The 25,280-nt window shown below is 39.9% G+C and overlaps 1 protein-coding gene across 2 annotated transcripts in view; it reads right to left on the minus strand.

Annotated features, from left to right (window-relative positions):
• Nucleotides 1-25,280, minus strand: part of slc30a6 (solute carrier family 30 member 6) — a 159,878-nt gene that overhangs the window by 103,541 nt on the left and 31,057 nt on the right. Inside the window, exon 4 of one of the 2 annotated variants that reach the window (XM_072580531.1) lies at nt 24,976-25,060. The exons of the other annotated variant lie outside the window; for it this stretch is intronic. Coding sequence (XP_072436632.1) covers nt 24,976-25,060 — 85 coding nt within the window. The remainder of the gene's footprint in view (nt 1-24,975; nt 25,061-25,280) is intronic. 2 annotated transcript variants of the gene reach the window in all.

The raw sequence follows: 25,280 nt of genomic DNA on the forward strand, positions 1-25,280 counted from the left end.
GAAGTAATATCTGGCAGAGTAACTTTGAAGTCTCATTCACACATTCAGCTAGTAAAATGCTCAAGATTCAGAACCTATCATCTCTGTTTAATGCCAAATCTCAAAATGACCATTACCTTTTCAAAATGGGATTTTAAATTATTGCAAGTTTAGGGGCACATTTCCACACAATTAACATAAAAAAGATGCAATCTTCCCCCTTTGTTGTTGGTAATGGGATGGGGACACGTGGGAGTGCTAAAGAATGGAAAAGACTCCGCACTAGCTGCATCTTGTGATGCACTGTTTTGCTGAAAAATTCATAAACGTGGATGCTGAAAAGTATTTACTCTCATGGGAAAGAACTGGACTAGGAAACACAGTTAAAAGGGGTTTCTATTAAGGTAGAGGTGAGAAGAAATTTTCTTTTTCAGAGGGCTATGAGTCATTGGAACTCTTGTTCTCAAAGATTGTGGAGGTATGGTCACTAAACACCTTTTTTTTTAAAAAATGATGGTTGACTCCCATACTAGTTACAAAGCAAGGGTACTCAGGTTGGGCAGGAATGTGAAGTTGAGACCAAATTTAGATCAGTCAAGAGAGGCTTGAGAGATTAAATGGTCTATCCCTGGTCCTAAGTCTTACGTTCATACTAACTAGGCCTAAAATCTCAATGAAAAATGTCTGTAGAGATTTCTATTATTGTAATTTTTACACATGAAAATAATTGATGGCAGCCAACAATTAAAAAAAAACTTCCATTTATGAAAGTCTATTAATTGTTGATAAGTGGGTTTTAAGCTAAACGTTGCAAACAAGTAACTTATTTTTGCAGCAGAGAGCGGCGGGAGCTGGGCGGAAGTGAAGTCAGAGCGCAGAGCTGGTCGGGAAGGTAAGTCATTGTTATTTGAGTGGAGAAGGAACACGAGACACTACACGTGTAGTGTCTCCCACTCTCCCTCCTCCTCCTCTAACCTAAAAAAAAGGACTCAGTCGGCTGAACAGGTAAGCTACTTAGTGTTCTTGTTTTGGAGACTAAGTGTAGAGTTATGGCAGCACAGGCAGTGGAACGTTCCTCCTGCAGGATGTTTTAGGTAGGGGTGACAACCGATGCTCCTGCTGACTTCATCTGCAGGAAGTGCAGCCAGCTCCAGCTCCTTACAGACCGCGTTAAGGAACTGGAGCTGGAGTTGGATGAACTGAGAATTATTCGAGAGGCTGAGAGGGTGTTGATAGAAGCTACAGGGACATAGTTACGCCAGAGAACACAGGTAGCTGGGTAACAGTTAGAGGTGGGAAGGGGAGGAAGCAGGCAGTGCAGGGATCCCCTGTGGTCGTTCCCCTCAACAATAAGTATACCGCTTTGGATACGGTTTGGAGGGGAAACGGCCTAGCAGGGGTAAGCTGCAGTGACCGGGTCTCTGGCACGAGGTCCGGCTCTCTGGCACGAGGTCCGGCTCTGAGGCTCAGAAGGGAAAGGGGGAGAGGAGGAGAGCGCTAGTTATAGGAGACTCTATAGTTAGAGGGACAGCCAGGCGGTTCTGTGGACATGGGCGAGACTCTCGGTTGGTTTGTTGTTTCCCAGGTGCCAGGGTCCGAGACATCTCGGACCGTGTCTTCAGAATCCTTAAGGGGGAGGGTGTGTAGCCAGAAGTCGTGGTGCACATTGGCACCAATGACATAGGTAGGAAGAGGGGTGGGGAGGTCATTCAGGAGCTCATGGAGTTAGGCTGGAAGCTAGGACGGACAGAGTCGTCATCTCTGGGTTGTTGCCGGTGCTACGTGACAGTGAGGAAAGGAATAGGGAGAGAGTGCAGTTGAACATGTGGCTTCAGGTATTTGGACAATTGGACTGCATTCTGGGGAAGGTGGGACCTGTACAAGCAGGACGGGTTGCACCTGAACCAGCAGGGCACCAATATCCTGGGAGGTAGGTTTGCTAGCACTCTTCGGGGGGAGTTTAAACTAATTTGGCAGGGGGATGGGATCCGGACTTCTAGTCCAGCAAGTAAGTTAGCTGTTTTTCAGGATGTCCAAGAATGTAGGGAGGCTGTGGAGAAGGTAGCACTGACAGGGAATACTTGCGGACACAGAGATGGGCTCAAGTGTGTATACTTCAACGCAAGGAGTATCAGAAATAAGGTGGGTGAACTTAAGGCGTGGACCGGTACTTGGGACTACGATGTTGTGGCCATCACAGAAACGTGGATAGAAGAGGGACAGGAATGGTTGTTGGAGGTTCCTAGTTACAGATGTTTCAGTAAGGTTAGGGGGAGTGGTAAAAAAGAAGGGGGGGGGGGGGTGGCGTTGCTAATTAGAAATGGTATAACGGCTGCAGAAAGGCAGTTAGAGGGGGATTTGCCTTTGGAGGTAGTATGGGCTGAAGTAAGGGCTGTTGGGTGTTTACTATAGGCCCCCCAATAGCAGTAGAGATGTGGAGAAATAGATTGGAAAACAGATTTTAGAAAGGTGCAGAAGCCACAGCGTAGTAGTCATGGGTGATTTCAACTTCCCAAATATTGATTGGAAGCTCTTTAGATCAAGTAGATTGGACGGAGTGGTGTTTGTGCAGTGTGTCCAGGAAACTTTTCTCACTCAGTATGTAGATTGTCTGACCAGAGGGGAGGCCATATTGGATTTGGTACTTGGTAACGAACAGGGACAAGTGATGGGCTTGTTAGTGGGTGAGCATTTTGGTGATGGTGACCACAATTCTGTGACTTTCATCTTGGTTATGGAGAGAGATAGGTGCGTGCAACAGAGCAGGTTTTACAATTGGGGGAAGGGTAAATACCGATGCTGCAAGACAGGATCTGAGGAGCATACGTTAGGAGCATAGGCTGTCAGGGAAGGATGTCATTGAAATGTGGAACTTTTTCAAGGAACAGATACGACGTGTCCTTGATATGTATGTACCTGTCAGGCAGGAAAGAGATGGTCGTGTGAGGGAACCTTGGTTGACGAGGGAGGTTGAATGTCTAGTAAAGAGGAAGAAGGAGGCTTACATAAGGTTGAGGAAACAAGGTTCAGATGGAGCGTTGGAGGGATACAGGATAGCCAGGAGGGAGCTGAAGAAAGGGATTAGGAGAGCTAAGAGAGGGCATGAAAAATCTTTGGCAGGTAGGATCAAGGATAACCCCAAGGCCTTTTATGCGTATGTGAGAAACATGAGAATGACGAGAACGAGGGTAGGTCCGATCAAGGACAGTAGTGGGAGACTGTGTATTGAGTCGGAAGAGATAGGAGAGTTCTTGAATGAGTACAATTCTTCAGTATTTACAAATGAGAGGGATTGTATTGTTGAAGAGGAGAGTATGAAACGGACTGGGAAGCTAGAGGAGATACTTGTTAGGAAGGAAGATGTGTTGGGCATTTTGAAAAACTTGAAGATAGACAAGTCCCCCGGGCCTGACTGGATATATCCAAGGTTTATGTGGGAAGCAAGAGAGGAAATTGCAGAGCCGTTGGCAATGATCTTTTCGTCTTCACTGTCAATGGGGGTGATGCCAGGGGACTGGAGACTGGTGAATGTTGTGCCCCTGTTCAAAAAAGGGAATAGGGATAACCCTGGGAATTACAGTCCAGTTAGTCTTACTTTGGTGGTAGGCAAAGTAATGGAAAGGGTACGGAGGGATAGGATTTCTGAGTATCTGGGAAGACACTGCTTGATTAGGGACTGCCAGCACGGATTTGTGAGGGGTAGGTCTTGCCTTACAAGTCTTATTGAATTCTTTGAGGAGGTGACCAAGCATGTGGATGAGGATAGAGCAGTGGATGTAGTGTACATGGATTTTAGTAAGGCATTTGATAAGGTTCCCCATGGTAGGCTTATGCAGAAAGTCAGGAGGCATGGGATAGTGGGAAATTTGGCCAGTTGGATAGAGAACTGGCTAACCAGTCGAAGTCAGAGAGTGGTGGTAGATGGTAAATATTCAGCCTGGAGCCCAGTTACAAGTGGAATTCTGCAGGGATCAGTTCTGGGTCCTCTGCTGTTTGTAATTTTTATTAATGACTTGGAAGAGGGAGTCGAAGGGTGGGTCAGTAAATTTGCAGACGATACGAAGATTGGTGGAGTTGTGGATAGTGAGGAGGGCTGTTGTCGGCTGCAAAGGGACTTGCATATGATGCAGATCTGGGCTGAGGAGTGGCAGGTGGAGTTCAACCCTGTCAAGTGTGAGGATGTCCATTTTGGTAGGACAAATAAGAATGTGGAATACAGGGTTAACGGTAGGGTTCTTAAGTAAGGTGGAGGAGCAGAGGGATCTTGGGGTCTATGTTCATAGATCTTTGAAAGTTGCCACTCGGGTGGATAGAGCTTGTAAGAAGGCCTATGGTGTATCAGCGTTCATTAGCAGAGGGATTGAATTCAAGAGTCGTGAGGTGACGTTGCAGCTGTACAGGACCTTGGCAAGGCCACATTCGGAGTACTGTGTGCAGTTCTGGTCGCCTCACTTTAGGAAAGATGTGGAAGCTTTGGAGAGGGTGCAGAGAAGATTTACCAGGATGTTGCCTGGAATGGAGAATAGGTCGTACGACGATAGGTTGAGAGTGCTAGGCCTTTTCTCATTGGAACGGCAAAGGATGAGGGGTGACTTGATAGAGGTTTATAAGATGATCAGGGGAATGGATAGAGTAGACAGTCAGAGACTTTTTCCCCGGGTACAACAGAGTATTACAAGGGGACATAAATTTAATGTGAAGGGTGGAAGGTATAGGGGGGGATGTCAGGGGTAGGTTCTTTACCCAGAGAGTGGTGGGGGCATGGAATGCGCTGCCTGTGGGAGTGGCAGAGTCAGAATCATTGGTGACCTTTAAGCGGTACATGGATAGGTGCTTAAGCTAGGACAAATGTTCGGCACAACATCGTGGACCGAAGGGCCTGTTCTGTGCTGTATTGTTCTATGTTCTATCATGGATTTTAATACTTGAAAAATATTCAAAGCCTGCATCATAAAATGGGGGAAATATATGAATAAAACTTAGCTGAAATAATTATATAAAATCAAATGGTAGCTGAATACAAAGCACATGGGAAAATATTTCACAGCGTCTGTCAAAAACGTGTATGATAAATAAGACCCTTGCTGTACTTTGGTAATTTAGTATCACAGATACTACAATGAACTAAAGGCATTAGAGTAACTAAATGACAATTAATGGATAGGAGTGAGGACCTGTCAGAACTCGAACTCATATTACATCCGGAAACTGAGGTCACTTTCCCATGAGGATTAACCCCCAACAAAAATGATAAAACCACCATTCGGCATTTCATTTTTTTCTATGAGGATCAACACTAAAATTCACTCAATCTTTTTTGTACAGTTATCCCCTATTCTACCTCTTAACAACAATGTATATTAATATGAACTTGCCGGTGCATAACTCCATTATTAGTGAAGCATATGTGCTTTAAAGCAGTGGTAGAGTGGGGAAGCTGAGGCAAGTTTCAGTCATGTTCTGAAACATAGTTTTCTCTCAAAAATAAAATTATTTCAAGTTCATTACACTTGCAATTGCTTTTACCATGAAAACCTTCAAACAATAATTAATAATGTAGTTTTTAATTACATTGTGCAAAAGCAGGGTTGATTACTGTGACAGAGCATGAAGTGGCAAACGTGAACGAGGAAGACAAACATTGAGATCACTCAAACAAAAATTAAAGGAAGTATGAGAGAGAAAAGAGAGAGGATGCGAGAATGACAAGGTCAAGATGAAAAATATGGTCTACCCATGACAGAGGGCTGAATGTTTTTGATTCCTCATTTTGTCTGACAGTGAGATCACTCATTCAATACAGAAAAATAGATAACACACCAGAGAAAAGCAATGACTGAGTGAAAACAGAATAAGTGTACGAGACAGGAAAAGGAATCCAGTAGGGGAGAAAATGGAAAGCATACATGCAAGAGCAGAACTGTGAAAAACAGTGCAAAACATCGAACTTGACAGAAAAATAAACTTGAAATGCTGAAAGTGCAAAACAAAGATGAAGATATGAGAAAGGAAAATACTGAACAAGAGTACAGGTAGTTCTCCTATAACACAATGGTTGCATTCTTGTGAAACCCCGCATTATAGTGTTGGCGATGTAATAGTGTTATAGCCAACATGTTTTAAAAGTTTGCACTTCAGAAAGTATCCCCCAATTCGTCAATCCACGTTAACGAGATGTGTGTTATAGCAAGCCGGCCTGTATAAACATTGCCAAGATGGTAAAAAAAATGGCAAATACAAATAAGCAAAACTGAGAACAAGAAGAAGAAATGAATCAGTATGCAATTAGATTAGATTCCCTACAGTATGGGAACAGGCCCGTTAGCCCAATAAGTCCACACTGACCCTCCAGAGAGCAACCCACCCAGACCCATTCCTCCACCATATATTTACCCCTGACAAATGCACCCAACACTCTGGGCAATTTAGCATAGCCAATTCACCTGACCTGTACATTTTTGGATTGTGGGAGGAAACCAGAGCACCCAGAGGAAACCCACCCAGACACGGAGAGAACGTGCAAACTCCACACAGACAGTCCAGAGATGGGAACTGAACCCAGGTCCGGGCGCAGAGAGGCAGTAGTGATAAACACTGAACCACCATGCCGCCCAAAGGAACTGAATGCAAAGGGAGAAGTGTTAACCTCAAAATGAAAATAAGTAGGTGATAAAACAGACTGTGAGGAGGAGGAAGTAAAGCAGTGACGAGCACATTGTGAGAATTAGTGCACAAACATAAAAATGATGACCACGTACAGAAACACAGAGCAGGTTAAACAGAACTAACCATGATTTCCACAGAGCAAGATAGCGAATATACAAGTATCAAACTCTAATATAAAAGTAAAGTCTGTAAATGCTGGCAATCTGAAATAGAAACAAAAAAAATGGAAAACCTGTAGAGAGAGAGTTAATGCTTCAGGTAAATGACCTTTCATCCCAATAATGTGCTCTGATGAAAGATTATTGAACTAAAACGTTAACTCTGTTTCTTTCCATAGATGCTGATTAATTCTAGCAATTTTGTTTTCAGTGTCAAACTGTTCTATTAACATTCCAAGTAGTGTAGGATGAAAGTTCATAGGACATTCAAAAAAGAATTAAAAATGCAAAGCCAAAATAACTCTAATTGAGATTTTGCATTAGAAACAAACAACTACTCTGGTAAATGATTGCATCATTCAGACGGACGTTCAAATTTGATTAAGGAAAGCAAGTAAATTTGCCTTTAAGGGTCAATCATTAAAGGAAATCAAGTTATACATTGAATTTTGCACATAATTTTGTCTTCAGGGTTATGTGGATATTATTCCGGAACATTGGCTCACTGCCTCAATTTGAGCAATCTGACTGGGTTTCAAATCATCTTAAACATCTCTCTATACACAGTGACATACCTAAGTGATTAAGTGTCAATAGCAGATTGAAACCAGAAGTCAAGCTTCAAATGCTGCAGGTAACCATTCCCAGATCATGTAATAATTGCTCTTTGTCCAAGTTCTCTTGGGATCGATGCCTGTGGTTACTGGCTTTTGGTTCTGAATTTGATAATGATTGTTCTTTTATACACAACTATTCAGACTAATGTTGGTGGTTAGTTGCATTGTTGGTCCTTGAGTCATTCAAATTTCAGATTTTTCTTTCCAAATTCCTTAATGGATTTTATTAATTTTACTCTTGTACACATTAACTTTCTAAACATCCCTTTCCTGAGCAGCTAATTTACTCTCTTTTAAGCTTATGATTTCATTATACTGCAGGGTTGCTGCCTTAAACACCAAATATGCTGTTGACTGAATTCCATCAGGATAAAGATTCAAGTAATCTTGTCGTCAGAAAAGCAACAAAGCCATACAACTTTGTTGTTGCTTCTGCTCCAACATCCAATGGTTTTGGAGTTTAGATCCACTACTTGGCCAGAAGATTGATTGGTGGTTGGTGGCAGGCTGTCCAACCTGTCAGTTCATCGACACAAGACATCAAAATATTGTGATAATGCTGCTTGCAAGAACCATCCCTATGTTTTAGGGAATATTCATGAAGATTAGGAAAGAATCATAAGCAACTGTGCATTAACTTTAAGTGAGAGATTTTCACTATGTATACAAATGTTAGTCTGACATTTACAATTTTGCTGCATCTCACAAATGCACAGTTGCCTGTTGCTGATGTCACCAATTAGCGACAGAAAATTCAAGACATTAAGTCTTTAAATGTAACATCAAACAGATGTTGCATTAATGGAAATTTTCATGACAGCAATCAAGGCTTTTTATATATTCAGTAAGGGTCTCAAAGGATATAGGTGGGTAAATGGAGGTGAAACGCAGAAGCAGCCAAGATTTAATTGAATGGTGAGACATGCTCATGGAACTGAATGGCCAACTCCTGCATTTACTTGGACCAGATCTATCCTTTTTTTAAACACTAGAGCTTTTATGCTGGTCTTTTTGTACCTTAAAACAAATAGTCTCATAGAGATGTAAGTGATCTGAAAACATTATAAATCTCAGGGGTAAATGTAAAACTTTCACTGTTAACCACAATTAATGGAGACTGCAGCAGATTTTTGTTGAAACTTACGACATCAAAACTAAAGGACTCATAGGCATATAAAATTTTATATCCTTTCAAGAAGAACCCATTCAGTAAAATCAGCATTGCTTAATATTAGGGTGAATATTCAAATGAATGAATTGGCAGAATTAAAATTAAAATCAGTTTAAACGTTAATTATGCTTATTCCTTGTTCTCTATGGATTCACTCATGAGGTCAGCTCCAGACCATTTTTTTTCATGGACTCATCTGATCTGATTGCGTGGTTCTTTGCGGTAGAGAGGAAGATTTTGTGGTACTGGTATTGACATGATATCTGTGCCCCTAACTCCCATAGATATCAAAGATTTAGTGTACTGAAAAATAATAAGCCTATAATATACAAATTATAAAAATGGAGTGTCTGCATGACAAAGAAAATTTATATGATCTATTACAATATAAAAGCAAAGTACTGCAGATTTCATAGAATCCGCACAGTGTAGAAACAGGCCCTTCGGCCCGACAAGTCCACAATGACCTTTGAAAAGTATCCCACCCAAACCTATTCCCCATTACTTTACATTTACCCCTATCCTACACATCCCTGAACATTATGGGCAATTTAGCATGGCCAATTCACCTAACCTGCACATCTTTGGATTGTGGGAGGAAACTGGAGCACCTGGAAGAGATCCATGCAGACACGGAAAGAATGTATAAACTCCATACTGACAGTCACCCGAGGCTAGAATTGAACTTGGGTTCCTGGCGCTGTGAGGCCACAGTGCTAACCACTGAGCCATCATGCCGCCCAAGAGCAAAGCCTTCGTTCTGGGCAGTTCCGAACCACCAACTTTCCGCTAAACAAGCTGAACTATTGCGCCACAGATTCTGAACATCTGAAATAAAACAAAGTGCTGAATCTGGCAACATCTGTGGTCAAAGAAACTGAGTTAATGTTTTGAATCCTGTAGGATTCTTCTTCAGAATTAGTGATCTATTATTGCTAGAATACCTCATGCCACTAATCGTATTTGTGATAATATCAGTGTCGTATGAAATCACAAAATTGGAACTGATCAAGATATAAAATCATAAATGAGTTTTTAACACGAATACTGTATTAGTACACAGATGTAAAACTGGTCCTTTGATGTTTCTATAATCTGAATGGAACTTTTTTAAACAACAGGCAATTTCAAATCAAGCTCCTTTGCCACTAATATCAGCCAGTCTCTGAATTTAATCTCTGAAGTAGTTGCAGCGTTAAATTATGATTACCCAATAACTTTGTAAGTGAGTTTCACTGTTATAGGTTCCTTTAAGAATGAGGAGAAGGGCTTATGCCCGAAATGTAGATTCTCCTGCTCCTTTGATGCTGCCTGACCTGCTGCGCTTTTCCATCAACACATTTTTAAACTCCTTTAAGAATGACTAATGTTGAAAACAAGATGAAGTATTCTACCAGACCTAAAAATGTTTCAATATACCAGCAATTTAAACCGTTATGGAACTGGAGAGAGCTGATTTCATCTCACTTAAAATTCTTTTCAACCCAAAGAAAATTAGATAAAAGAAATCACACCTCTGGACATTAACCGAACATTATTCAATGCCCTCTACAAATTATAATTTATAAGGATGACAACTGAAATTAGAATATTGTATATTACATGTTATGACACCAGTTGGTGGCAATTCTGAACAGTCTGATCCCATGGTGAATCCTGGCTTGATGGGTCATAATTTTCAATTTTGCAGTTGATTAGTCATTGAAGATATTCAAATGAAATTGCCAATGATCTTTAACACAAGAACACAAATTTACTATGTGAAAGAAATAAAGATATGTATAAAGCCAGTTGAAAAAAACCTCAACTAATAAGTGAAAATAAAGTTTCCCAGCATATCCCTTATGGATACTCAATGTCAGAGAAATATTACTCCTACCTCAAAGTTCTGACTCAACTGACTCTTGCCAATTGTTCTTCTTGGATTACTGTTATAGTTTATGAGTTCTTTCCACTTCCCTTGGCCTCAACTTGTTTTCAGTTCTGACAATTTGAAACCTTCTGTACAAACTCTCACAGCTTCATGACTGTATTAATTAAAACACTTTTACTCAGATGGCTGTTCTCCTGGTTCGAACTATTGGTTCTTCTGAAGTCAGCACTAAACTAGTGGCCTCCGGTCTAGAAACATAGAATTCCGACCGTGTGGAAACAGGCAATTCGGCCCAACAGGGTTCACACTGACTTTCTGAAGAGTAACCCATCAGAACCATTCCCCCTACCCTGTATTTATCCCTCACTACTGCACCTAACCTACACATCCCTGAACACTAGGGGCAATTTAGCATAGACAATTCATCTAAGTGCACATTTTTGGACTGTGGGAGGAAATCGAAGCACTCAGAGGAAACCCACGCAGACACAGGCAGAATGTGCAAACTCCACACGGACAGTCGCCAGAGACTGGAATCAAACCCAGGTCCCTGGCGCTGTGAGGCAGCAGTGCTAGCCACTGAGCCACTGCGCCGCCTGTTGTAAACACAACAATATAAATATTCCATCAATTAACAGCACAGGAATCCTATTTGGCACTTAACTGAATCACATGCTTTTTTGGAAGTAATATATTTAGGTCACTGTTCCAAATGGCTTTATGATGTCCTTAAATAAAAAGTTACTTCACAGAACTGAAATCAAAATCAATATGCTTTTATTGTAAAAAATGTCAAATGTCAAACGTCAAACAGGTGGCACGGTGGTTAGCACTGCTGCCTCACAGCGCCAGAGACTCGGGTTCAATTCCCGCCTCAGGCGACTGACTGTGTTGAGTGTGCACATTCTCCCAGTGTTTGCGTGGATTTCCTCCGGGTGCTCCGGTTTCTTCCCACTGTCCAAAAATGTGCAGGTTAGGTGAATTGGCCATGCTAAATTGCCATAGTGTTAGGTGCAAGGGTAAATGTAGGGGAATGGGTCTGGGTGGGTGCGTTTCGGCGATTCGGTGTGGACTTGTTGGGCTGAAGGGTCTGTTTCCACACTGTAAGTAATCTGCAACTAATCTAAACTATTGTATACACTTATCACAAGCATTTGATTATCTGTACCAACCTTACTTTTTAAAATCATATTCATTTTTTCTGAAAATGCCCACATAGCTAATTCTCTTTAATGATGACCCATTTAACAGATATGTTTGGTGAGACTCAGGCATGGAGGGGTTGGGGAGAAGGGGTAGAGATGGGGAGGAGGTAGAAAGAAAAAGTGAGTAGTTTCTGCTTGATAGAACTGGTTTAATCTGGGCAACTTTCCTGAAATAAGTCAAACCAACAGAATTTTAAATGTAAGTTACATCTAGATCAGTTTCCATGATCTTCTGCCCTACTTTAAAAAAAGCCACAATATAAGTTGGCTTCATTGCCAAAAAAGGCCACAGTATCAAGGTCATCTCCATTGTGAATTTCTGACAATGACCCCATTTGCATTACATTTGAGGAGGGTCCTTGAGAGTTGTTTTTTTTGGGCACTAGGATATGAAAACACATTTTAAATGCTTGAATAGCATTTTTAAGATTAATTTATTAAGTAGCAGATTGCTTTACTCCAATTGAACTGGCAAATATTACATATAGCTTTTTAAAAAGGTTCTTAGTCACATAAAATTGGGTTACTTTAAGGTGGCAGATTGGACTGACTAAAAATAATTTTTGTGATAAACCAATTTTCAGTTTAGTCAAAATACACCAGATTAGCACACAAATAGATCAACAACTTGTTTTGAAAATCAATATTTTAAAAAAAAATCTAAAATCCTGCCAAATTATGTTGGCTCATGGCAGATTTTACTGGTGGCAATGCGCAAATAAGTTGGAGCAGAAACTTAAAATGTACTTATAACGTGCACAGATTTGGGTGCAATTTCATTCTGATCACCAACTAATCCCGAAACGGAAACTCTGCCTCATGTCTAATTTCCCCCGAGGCTTGTCAATTTGATATAAACTGTCTCTAGTCTTGCAATCACAACTGAAGGTAAATAGCATTATACATGTCTTTCAGCATTCTAAAGATGAGCATCATATTCCTTCTCAACCTTCTCTCACACAGCATGGACAACGCAATCACTTTATTCTGAGAACATCTAACTTTTGCAGAGAGCTTCTATTTGTGTTGAAAGTGTGTTGACTTGCTTCCCTTAGCATCACATTCCCACTTGACACAAAATCAGGAAGCTTTAAACAATTTGGAAGAAACATAGTTTACCGACCAATTGTGTCTATGGGCTCTGCTGGAAGTCAGTTAGGTACAACAGCAGTTCTGAAGAAAAATCAGATTGGACTTAATTCTCCTTTATTTATTCACGGGATGAGGACATCACTGGCTAGGCAGTATTTATTGCCCATTGCTAATTGCCCAAAGGGCAGATAAGAGTCAACCACATGATAGGGGTCTGGAGTCACATGTAGACCAGACCAGGTAAGAATGGTAGTTTCCTTCCCTAAAGGACATTTGTGAACCAGAAGGGTTTTTCCAACAATGGTTTCATGGTCATCATTAGACTCTTAATTCCATATTTTGTTTTTTCACTGAATTCAAATTCTACCATCCGCCATGGCAGGATTTCAACCTGGGTACCTAGAACATTATCTGGGTCTCTGGACTGTACAGCGATAACATCACGAGGTCATTGCTTCCCCTGTTTCTCTTTCCACAAATACAATGGACCTGCTAGATTTTTCAAATACTTTTGGTTTTCATTTCAGCTAAAGTAGCCATACTTTTCAATACAGAGTGTTGATATGTTTTCTGTTACTTATCCAGATTGGACTAACTACCCACTAGTGTTATCTGTAGCAAGTGAGAAGATCCCGGTCCCCAGTGATAGGTTCCAATCAAGATGCATACTACATACCCAATTACCAGCAGTTCCTGTGATTTGCTTACTTTCGGTGCTAAATTACAGAATTAACATGCTCTCCTGGTTTTGAACTTGTATTGCTAACTAGTTATTTTGACCTCCAACTAAATGACTCCCTCCCTCATTCATACAAACCCACACAACACCACAACCACACTAGCACAACATTCCAGAGGACAGCCATCAAGGGTTAAGCTTTCAGTACAAGAAAAGGAGTCAGAACATCATCACCAATGACACATCACGCAGCATAATTCCAAATAAAACATCTCAATGCAATACTGATATTTTCTGTCTGTAGAACAAATACACAATACCCACAATGACAGTGGTTTTCCCAGTTGCAAGTGCAGAGTATCAGAAATAAATGTTTGCCTCTCTGCAATCTAAAATGCTGGGCATCAAGCATTCATACTAAGCATCAAGGAGTGAATATTAGAATTATTACTGATAGTGGCAGTAGAAGACAAATCACTACTCTAAACTTCTGTGCAGACAGAATGATGCCTCTTAGGACTATACAATGTATGGCAACAGTAGGAAGCTATGCCAAATTCAATAATTTGTTTTGTTCATGGAAGATCTAATTATCGTTCACACAATGTGTTTAGTTAATTACCTAATTAAATTATTACTTTTGTTTGAATTATATTCATCAGTTGATATTGAGGAAGTTGGAGAGATTAAAATGAGAACTAGCTGCATAATAAGCTGCAGTTTTCCACTAGAAGGTAAATGTATTCCAAGCCTATATTTCCATTAATGGAACTTCAATTCCAATTTATTGAGCATCTTATATCAGACCAAATTCTACATTTTTTTTGTAGGCTATCACTTAATTTTATTCTTCCCATATTACTAAGCTATGCTACACCTCAGCCAACAAGTTGAGAAGCAACCTACTTTGACAGACAAAATGATAAAGCTCTGATTTTTAGTACCTCTAGTTCTACGCATTTGGTGATTCTCTACAATCGTTCACCAATTCATACTTCCAAGATCAGGAGAAAAAGTGTGTTCAAACCTTTTACTTGTAAAATGTATTGAGACATTCAGGATTCAATGTAGAACAAACAATGATGTAGAGGCTCTGAGGAGGACATTAAGCACAAGTCTAGAGACAATTATTGTAAATATTAGGTACTTTTCCCCTTTATGTTGTTTTTCATGGTGACTTTTCCATTCAATATGTAAAAAAAAGCTTTCAAGGTGGAATTCTATTAAGACCAACACACCTGTGACATCTCTGGGAGTTCAGTACTTATCCCTAGAGTTTTGAACTCTTATTTAAAATACAGCTTTATGCTAAAATAATAACTCAGCCTCATTTATTAGATGAGATTTGGTTTTCCTGAACCAAACAGGCAGAAAACAAATAAAACTTACAATCCAAGTTTTATTCGTAAAATGCAATTTTCAAGAAAGTAATCTCTTCACACTTCAGCATCATAGCAGCTCCAGGAAAGTCACTTCCTAAAAAAGGTAATGGATTAATTGTGAAATGGAAGGAAGACTGATGGAGGCAAGAAATTCATACTGTTCAACAAACATTAGTAAATTAGATCAGGAGATGAGGGAATGAATAGGAACATGGGGAGAGGAGTAAGCTATTCAGCCCCTCAAGCCTATTCTGCCATTCAATGAGATCCTGCTTGATCTTTGGCCTAAACCCCTTATACCTCCCTTTACCTCATATCCCTTAATATCTTTGCAAATAAAAATTCTCTTTCTCAGATATATCTTACCTGATTTGTTTGTGTTTGTGTTTCAAATTCCACATTCCAATCTGCTTCCAATTACCTCTTTATCTCTTCCCAATAAAGAACTTCCCCACTATTACTGTTACAGACAGCCAAACTAAATCAGCCTTTCTACTTGTTCGAGCAAATTACTGCATTTTTTGTTTTCAGCCTTTAGAACAATACAGCACAGAACAGGCCCTTTCTACCTCTATATTTGCAAAACAGTAAAATTAATGCAAGACAAATTCCCAGCTCAGCGAACAGAACCACAACAATGAGCAACCAAGCTACAAATCTTCTCCCAAACTTTGAACAGTAAAATTAAAATCTGAAGCACCCCAACAGTTATCCAATGGCTTCTAACTTTTGAACAAACAATCCCAAACTTTGTGAATAATTAATTCCAGTTGTCAATTTTGTATCCTAAACAAAAGACTTAATTCTTTACTAAACATACAATAGTTTTAGCAGACAACAAAAATTAAATAAGAAGGTATTTAATTAATGCCACGCTTTAAACCCAAACCATTTGTTTACAGCCCCCTTTCATATAAAAGACAGACAAAAGAAATATGGTTAGAGGATAAATAAAAGCAAATAACAAAACTGGCCAGTTTAAATGGTTTTCACGATGCATTACTTCACAGGCATAGATATATTCTCAATTGCTTTTACTAGTTGACTCAGGTAAAGACAGTAATACTTCTGACTCAGCTTTCTGCCTTTTCAACTTCAGAAAGCCAGTATGGGAGATTAGGCAAGGAACTTTCAAAACTTCAAGCTGTCACCAGCAGTCAATTCTTCTCAGAAAACACTATTTAAAAAAAAATTTTTTAATTATGGCAGATGGACCCTCTTCCTGAGGCCTCATTTACTATTCAATATCTGCCATCTGCTTAAACATCGGGTCTTTTCCAGAGATGCCAGAATCAATTCCCAGGTTCTGAACTCATTCACAGCCAAGTTCTGCTCATTGTTTAAACACAATGCTCTTGTGAGGGTCTGTAGGAACCCTTTTAATCAATAATTAGACTGCAAGTAACCTCCAGACCTGGTCTCACAAACAAACAAAAACTTGTTTGGTCTCTTCTTTGCATTTATTATAAGCGGTTTTCCAAAATCCAAAAGTCATCTTCAGCTCTCTATTCCCAGTTCACTACCAAAATTGATAACAGAATAAAAATAATGAAAAATCAGTGACAGTTCTAACACTACTATTGTCTTAAAAATATTAAATGACCCCACCTCTACCACCTTCTGGGGCAGACTGAGAAAAGTCACAGAACTCAGAAAAAAAGTTCTCATCTCTGTCCTAAACAATTCTTTTTTTAAATAACAATGTCCCCTAATTTTGGAGTCACCCTAAACAGGAAACATCCTTTTCATGTCAAACTTATCAAGACCATTCAGGATTTTATACTTCAATCTAAACCCCCGCACTTTTCTGAAACCCAGTGGAAACAGGTACAGTCTGCCCAATCCTTTTCACGAGACATCCCACTCATTCCACGTATTAGTATAGTAAACATTCTTTGTCCAGCCTCAAATCCAATTGCATCTTTAAATAATAAGATCAAAACTGCACACTGAATTCAAGATCTGGTCTTACTAGTCCCCTGTATAACTGAAGCATGATGCCTTTACTTATGCATTCTTGCAAGAAACGATAGCATCTCATTAGCCTTCTTGATTATGTGTTGTATCTGCATATCAAATGTTTGCATCTTTCGCACTAGAACACCTAGATTCTTCAATCTCAGAACTCAGTAGCCGTTCTCCATTTGTTACTCTGCTTTTTTTTATTTTTTTCTGCCGAAGTGAACAACTTCACATTTTCTCTAAACTACACTCCATCTGTGGGAGTTTTGCCATTTATACCTGACTGCAATTGTACCAGCCTCCTCCACATCCTCTGGAAGCTCATTCCATACACGTACCACCCTCCGCGTGAAAATGTTGCCCCTTAGGTCTCTTTTATATCTTCCCCCACTCACTCTAAACCTATGCCCTCTAGTTCTGGACTCCCCAACCCCAGGGAAAAGACTGTCTATTTATCCTATCCATGCCCCTCAATTTTGTAAACCTCTAAGGTCACCCCTCAGCTGCCGACGCTCCAGGGAAAACAGCCCCAGCATGTTCAGCCTCTCCCTGTAGCTCAGATCCTCCAACCCGGGGAACATCCTTGTAGATCTTTTCTGAACCCTTTCAAGGTGCACAACATCTTTCCGATAGGAAGGAGAACTGAATTGCATGCAATATTCCAACATTGGCCTAACCAATGTCCTGTACAGCTGCAACATGACCTCCAACTCCTGTACTCAATACTCTGACCAATAAAGGAAAGTATACCAAACACCTTCTTCACTATCCTATCTAACTGTGACTCCACTTTCAAGGAGCTATGAACCTGCAGTCCAAGCTCTCTTTGTTCAGCAACACTCCCTAGGACTTTATCATTAAGTGTAGAAGTCCTGCTAACATTTGCTTTCCCAAAATGCAGCACCTCGCTTTTAGCTGAATTAAACTCTATCTGCCACCTCTCAGCCCATTGGCCCATCTGGTCAAGATCCTGTTGTAATCTGATGGAACCCTCTTCACTGTCCACTACACCTCCAATTTTGGTAGCATCTGCAACCTTACTAACTGTACCTCTTATGCTCGCATCCAAATCATTTATGTAAATGACAAAAAGTAAAGGGCCCAGCAACAATCCTTGTAGCACTCCACTGGTCACAGGCCTCCAATCTGAAAAACAACCCTCCACCACAAAGGTCTTCTACCTCTGAGCAAGTTCTGTCTCCAAATGGCTCATTCTCCCTGTATTCCATGAGATCTAACCTTGCTAATCAGTCTCCCATGGGGAACCTTGTCGAATGCCTTACTGAAGTCCATATAGATCACATCTACTGCTCTGCCCTCAATCTTCTTTGTTACTTCATCAAAAAACTCAGAATCAGGTTTGTGAGACATGATTTACCACGCACAAGCAATGTTGACTATCCCGAATCAGTCCTTGCCTTTCCAAATACACGTACATCCTGTCCCTCAGGATTCCCTCCAACAACTTGCCCACCACCAAGGTCAGGCTCACTGGTCTATAGTTCCCTGGCTTGTCCTTACCACCCTTCTTAAACAGTGGCACCACGTTTGCCAACCTCCAGTCTTCCGGCACCTCACCTGTGACTATTGATGATACAACTATCTCAGCAAGAGGCCCAGCAATCACTTCTCTAGCTTCCCAGAGAGTTTTCGGGTACACCAGATCAGGTCCTGGGGATTTATCCACCTTTAACCGTTTCAAGATAACTAGCACTTCCTCCTCTGTAATCTGGACATTTTGCAAGATGTCACCATCCATTTCCCTACAGTCTATATCTTCCATATCCTTTTCCACAGTAAATACTGATGCAAAATATTCATTTAGTATCTCCCCTATTTTCTGTGGCTCCACACAAAGGCTGCCTTGCTGATCTTTGAGGGGCCTATTCTCTCCCTAGTTACCCTTTTGTCCTTAATATATTTGTAAAAACCCTTTGGATTCTCCTTAATTCTATTTGCCAAAGCTATCTCATGTCCCCGTTTTGCCCTCCTGATTTCCTTCTTAAGTATACTCCTACTTCCTTTATACTCTAAGGATTCACTAGATCTATCCTGTCTGTACCTGACATATGCTTCCTTCTTTTTCTTAACCAAACCTTCAATTTCGTTAGTCACCCAGCATTCCCTATACCTACCAGCCTTCCCTTTCACCCTGACAGGAATATACTTTCTCTGGATGCTTGTTATCTCATTTCTGAAGGCTTACCATTTTCCAGCTGTCCCTTTACCTGCGAACATCTGCCTCCAATCAGCTTTTGAAAGTTCTCGCCTAAGACCGTCAAAATTGCCTTTCTCCAATTTAGAACTTCAACTTTTAGATCTGGTCTATCCTTTTCCATCGCTATTTTAAAAGGAATAGAATTATGGTCACTGGCCCCGATGTGCTCCCCCACTGACACCTCAGTCACCTGCCCTGCCTTATTTCCCAAGAGTAGGTCAAGTTTTGCACCTTCTCTAGTAGGTACATCCACATACTGAATCAGAAAATTGTCTTGTACTCACTTAAGAAATTCCTCTCCATCTAAACCTTTAATATGGCAGTCCCAGTCGATGTTTGGAAAGTTAAAATCCCCTACCATATTATTCTTACAGATAGCTGAGATCTCCTTACAAGTTTCTTTCTCAATTTCCCTCTGACTATTGGGGGGTCTATAATACAATCCCAATAAGGTGATCATCCCTTTTTTAATTCTCAGTTCCACTCAAATAACTTCCCTGGATGCATTTCCAGGAATATCCTCCCTTAGCACAGCTGTAATGTTATCCCTTATCAAAAATGCTACTCCCCATCCTCTTTTGCTTCCCTTTCTATCTTTTCTGTAGCATTTGTATCCTGGAACATTAAGCTGCCAGTCCTGCCCATCCCTGAGCCATGTTTCCGTAATTGCTATGATATCCCAGTCCAATGTTCCTAACCATGCCCTGAGTTCATCTGCCTTCCCCTGTTAGGCCCCTTGCATTGAAATAAATGCAGTTTAATTTACTAGTCCCACCTTGTCCCTGCCTGCCCTGACTGTTTGACTCACGTCTGTTCTCAGCTATACCCGTCTCAGATCTATCTCTTTCCTCACTATCTAGCTTGGGTCCCAGCCCCCCACCTTACTTGTTTAAATCCTCCCAAGCAGCTCTAGCAAATTTCCCTGCCAGTATATTAGTCCCCTTCCAATTTAGGTGCAATCCGTCCTTCTTGTACAGGTCACTTCTACCCCAAAAGAGATTCCAATGATCCAAAAATGTGAATCCTTCTCCCATACACCAGCTCCTCAGCCATGCATTCATCTGCTCTATCCTCCTATTCCTGCCCTCACTAGCTCGTAGCACTGGGAGTAATCCAGATATTACTACCCTTGAGGACCTCCTTTTTAAATTTCTACCTAATTCTCTGTAATCTCCCTTCAGAGTCTCAACCTTTTCCCTTCCAATGTCGTTGGTTCCAATGTGGATAATGTCCTCTGGCCCCCCTCCCCTGTGAAAACATTCTGCACTCTCTCTGAGACATCCTGGATCCTGGCACCAGGGAAACAACACACCATTCTGCTTTTTCGCTGCTGGCCACAGAAACGTCTGTCTGTACGTTTGACTACAGAATCCCCTAACACAATTGACCTCTTGGAAGCCGACATACCCCTCGTTGCATTAGAGCCAGTCTCAATATCATAAACTTGGCTGTTTGTGCTACATTCCCCTGAGAATCCATCACCCCCTACATTTTCCAAAACAGCATACCTGTTTGAAATGGGTATATCCACAAAAGACTCCTGTTCTTGTTGCCTACCTCTCTTACCCTTCCTGGAGTTAACCCATCTATGTGACTGTATCTGAGACTCCCCCCTTTCTATAACTGCCACCCATCACATACTGTTGCTGTTGCAAATTCCTCATCGCTTCTATTTGTCTCTCCAACCAATCCACTTGATCTGATAAGATTTGCATCAAACTGCATTTATGGCAGATATAATCCGCAGTAACCCTTAAACTCTCTTTAAACTCCCACATCTGACAAGAAGTACATATTTCCACACTGTAAGTAATCTAATCTAATCTAATCTAATCAAATCTAATCACTGTAAAGGCCATTTTTACTCCTTCACAATCTACAGACCCAAAAAATAACACTGTCTTATTCCTCTACAAACACTGCCACGGGTTAAATTAATAGCTATGGCTTATATTTTAAGTTTAATCAAGAGATTTATTTTCCAAAACATATAATCAAGAAAGAATCCACTGTACCCACTACTGGAGCCTCTCTCTTGGACAGACTTAAAACAACAATTAACTTATCTGATTCTGTGCTGTGAACTTCGCCCATCAGTTCCCCCAAGATTAGTTGGGAATTTCACTGTGTTAATTTTCCCAGATGCACTCCGATGTCCAGCGATACACGAATTCAAACTGCAAAGAAAGTAACTGTGCAGGTTTTCTCTCTCTCTCCTGCACTGTCCTCACCATGTGCTTCCTTTGTCTGTTCTTCTCCCTTCTAAACTGCTGTTGTTTTGACTTTTTTTTCCCCAACGTACCAAAACAATGCAACAGCATAAAACAGTAATTGATGCTCCTGAAATTCGAGGAAATCACCTCCAACACCTAAAATACCTCAAAAAAAAGGAGCAGCTCTTACAGCCAGAAATTTTTCCCATCCTCCATCTTGGATTACCCAGAATCCACTCATACACTAATTTCTTTCTCCTGCTTAGTCATTCTCTCCAGTTCTTTATGTTCTGACCAATTATCTGACCTGCCCCTCATTTGTGCATAGTAATATACTTTTCCTTCATTTTTATACTTTCCCTAACTTGTTTTGTGAACCACAAATGAGCAGAGGGCCCTCGCTTCAGAATTCTTTTTAGAAGGAGTCTATTAATTTGGGTACACTGAAATATCATGGACATAGAAAACATCATGTATGTTTTCTCCTCTTTCCGGTTTCCTTTCTACCAACTGCAGATGATTACACTCTTTAGCACTCGACCAGCTCAGTCAGTAGTTAATGTTATGACCCGCTTGGGCAAGTGAACCCATTCAACCACCACTACACCCAAGGTTGCCACAAAAGTTAATCATTTAATCGAAGTATTTAAAGTTCCCAATTTACCTGTCTGCTGGACTCAGGTTAACAGGAAACATTGACCATATTCTTGTGTTTAACAAATGCTATTTATTACAAATACGTCCGAGCCTCAGGTAAACAAAACCATGAATTATTAGCAGACAAAACTCTACTAGTTGAACCTCTAAACCTCCTTTTCAACCTTACATTCATGCAGACAAAAAAACAACTCATGGATGGAGAGAAATATGTTGGGAAACACGGTTAACAACATCAATCCACAGGATTTGATAAGATGTTCCTTTTGCTTCCCAACATCCTCTGTTCTCCAATCTTTTTCCTGAACTGTTTGACTTTTTAGCAGCAAGCACAGGGTGTTTGGTATACTAATTACAAAGTCTCTTAGTTACTGGTTAAAAGCAATTGCTTACAGAAAGCAACCAATATTCTTCAGGTTTTGGTTTCTTTACTGCAGAGAAATAGAGACACATAGCCTGATTTTTCCAGTCTTATGTCTCTACATTGCTCACACATCAGCTGTTCATCTGCCCAGGAACCAGAGGGACTGATGACCACTAGCATTCACAATAGTTACAATTATACAAAGAACATCAGCAATCTGTGCTGAATGAATCTCACTCTAGCTAGGATACAATATTGCATAAGATTACAAAGCCAATACATGATGAGAAAAAACTTGGAACCAAGTTGAAATATGCAATTCTGTTGACATTATGACTGACAAATTCAAGTACTTCTGAACAGTAAAAAATCACATCTAATTGCTACCAGCAACAGTTATGCCTTCTTGCATCAAATTTGAGTTAGGCAAAAACATTTAAGCAGTACCATCTAAAAAAAAGATTTCGTACTAGAAGATATGAAGGACTGTTTGTATTTATTAATAATGATTAGCAGGAATCACAATATACCCTAACAAGGTACTTTTCCTGTTTGGCTCTATAAACTGCATTCATCATTCATGATTGTGATGAACATTTATTTAAATTGTTATAAAAGTTACATATGAAAAAGCTACAGAATGTGTTCTTAAAAAATTGATTCTTGGCATTTGACAGGGTCAAAATTTATTTTCCCTCTCTAGTTGCTCCTCAGTGCCTTTGGAGCTGTAATTAGATCTGGGCGATGTCAGCAGGTTTCTTTTCCTAAAGAATCCTGTTAAAATATCTACATTTTCATAACTTCGTTGTCACTTTTACTGTTCTTCGCTGTTTTAATCTTATTAGTCTGAAGTTAAATACTCCAACTGCTCTAATGAGATTAGAAAGCTTATCATTCAGGGTTCTAGATTACTAATCCAGTAATAAGAGCACTGCATTATAATATCTCAGATAAATGCTTGGTATGAACACAATGTTTGAACTTCACTTTTAGCCACTTGAATCGCTAATAAATGACAATATTATAGCACTTTTTTTCTCATTATGCAAAATTTAACAAAAGTCAAGATAAACTAAACGTGCACTTCCCTGATCCTAAGTTTGTATCATATAGAAACTCTACTTCTCTTCTAATATTATGCAAATTGAAGAAACCTTCAAAGTGCTCTTGAAAGCAGTGCAATTCAGACTATTATCTTAACAGTCTAGAGTAAGACGAGTAGGAAAGACTCAAAATTGCAATTTACCTTCTTTACTTTGTGGTTAAAATCAGTTTTAAAGACTAGTCAAATCCTACTTAATAAAGAACATGCTTACTCAGTAACTATTCTAATGGACTACAGAATAAAAGTTCTCTCACTGAACAAACAGATCTGCTTTAAAATGTTTATGCCTAAAGTTACTCCTGAGTTTTGGAGGAGGGTAAAGGCACTTGCTTTCCCATCCTACTTGTACTACATTTACCTGGGTGTGGCTACAACTTTTAAAAAAATCAGTCATAATCTGTAATAGTTTCTTCCTTCGCAGCAAATGTTCATTTCAACCAAAAACACATCCAAAGCTGCTCCCTACTTTTATGTAAAGTTACAGTAAAGTACTTCCCAATATCATCAGAATACATCTAAGCCTAAAATATGAATGAAGAGTCACAGTTCAATGTAAGGAACAGGGGCTGAAAGAAATGTTAGAGCTAGAATAGTACAATTCTTCCACTAGTCTTAAGATCAAATGTTTCAATCTATTTAACCAATATTCACATAGTATTAAGAACCTGCAACTGGAATAGTTTCTCTGTTTTGTAAGTAACTTATACTTTTCTATAAAAATGCATTCAAAAGGAACAGATAATGCAGGATAGGTTTCAGAAAGGAGAAGTACTTTTAAAAACCCTTTTCAAAATTGCAATTAAAAGATCAGAAAAGTTACAGACTCTTGCTATGCCTAAAAACCTAGAAGCAATATGAAGTGACTTGTGGACAAACAACTGCAGGATGTTCACATCAGTTTTAAGTGTAGCCTCTTACATATGCTACGTTTGCTTTAGTCAGCAGATTTGACGGACAGACTTAAAAGATTGAGAAATATGCACACCTTGCAGTTACAAGTACAACTTGTGCTCAAAATTCCTCAATCTTTTTAAACCATGCTATTGGTGCTTGCCCAGATAACAGGTTGCAATAGAAAATGCGCTGTCCATTTGTCACATTGTCATTAGACCTTCCCATCAATGTTGCACTATTGTCTCAGATGTGCACTTCCTTGATCCTCAGTTTGTATCATATAGAAACTCTACTTCTCTTCTAATATTACACAAGTTGAAGAAACCTTCAAAGTGCTCTTGAAAGCAATGCAATTCAGACTATTATCTTAACAGTCTAGAGTAAGAAGAGTAGGAAAAACTTAACATTAGCAATGCACCATTCAGATCTTGAATATATATTCAATCCTCAGTCTGTTTTGAGTCACTATGTTCGGTCAAATGAAACAATGGGTTATTACAATTGGTCAAGCCTCTCTGAGCTAGGAAAGAAAATAAAAATCTTTTCTGGTGAATCTTATCCAACAATACTTGTATGAGAACATTTGGATAGATTTATTAAGCTGGGCTAATATAGGTTCAAAGCTCACCTTGGTTGGAAAAATTATCTCTTCCAACCTTCCTGTACGAGCTTATGACAAATGTCAGCGACTGTTTACAAATAAACGCAAAAGTCAGTGAATATACAAAGTTCTTACTTACCCATACTATTTGTGGAGCTGCACCACATCAGAAGAAAGCCTGTACAAATCAAGTTTAACAATCCAAAGAGCAAGATCTTCCATGACTGTGGAATAGAGAGAGTGCATTAACAGCACTGAAACATTCAGAGAGCATCATCTTGCACGAACTTTGACCCTTGTCATTTGTGTTTGACAAAAGTTACTTCACTGCTGTTCAACTTAGTTAAAGGATGGCCTGAAAACATTTCACACTTAACATTCTGTCAGACAACCAGCGTGAGGACGATGTACGTACTGCATTCACTGGACACAGATGAACAGAAT

Source organism: Chiloscyllium punctatum, chromosome 11, assembly GCF_047496795.1.
Source record: "Chiloscyllium punctatum isolate Juve2018m chromosome 11, sChiPun1.3, whole genome shotgun sequence".
NCBI classification, from domain to species: Eukaryota; Metazoa; Chordata; class Chondrichthyes; order Orectolobiformes; family Hemiscylliidae; genus Chiloscyllium; species Chiloscyllium punctatum.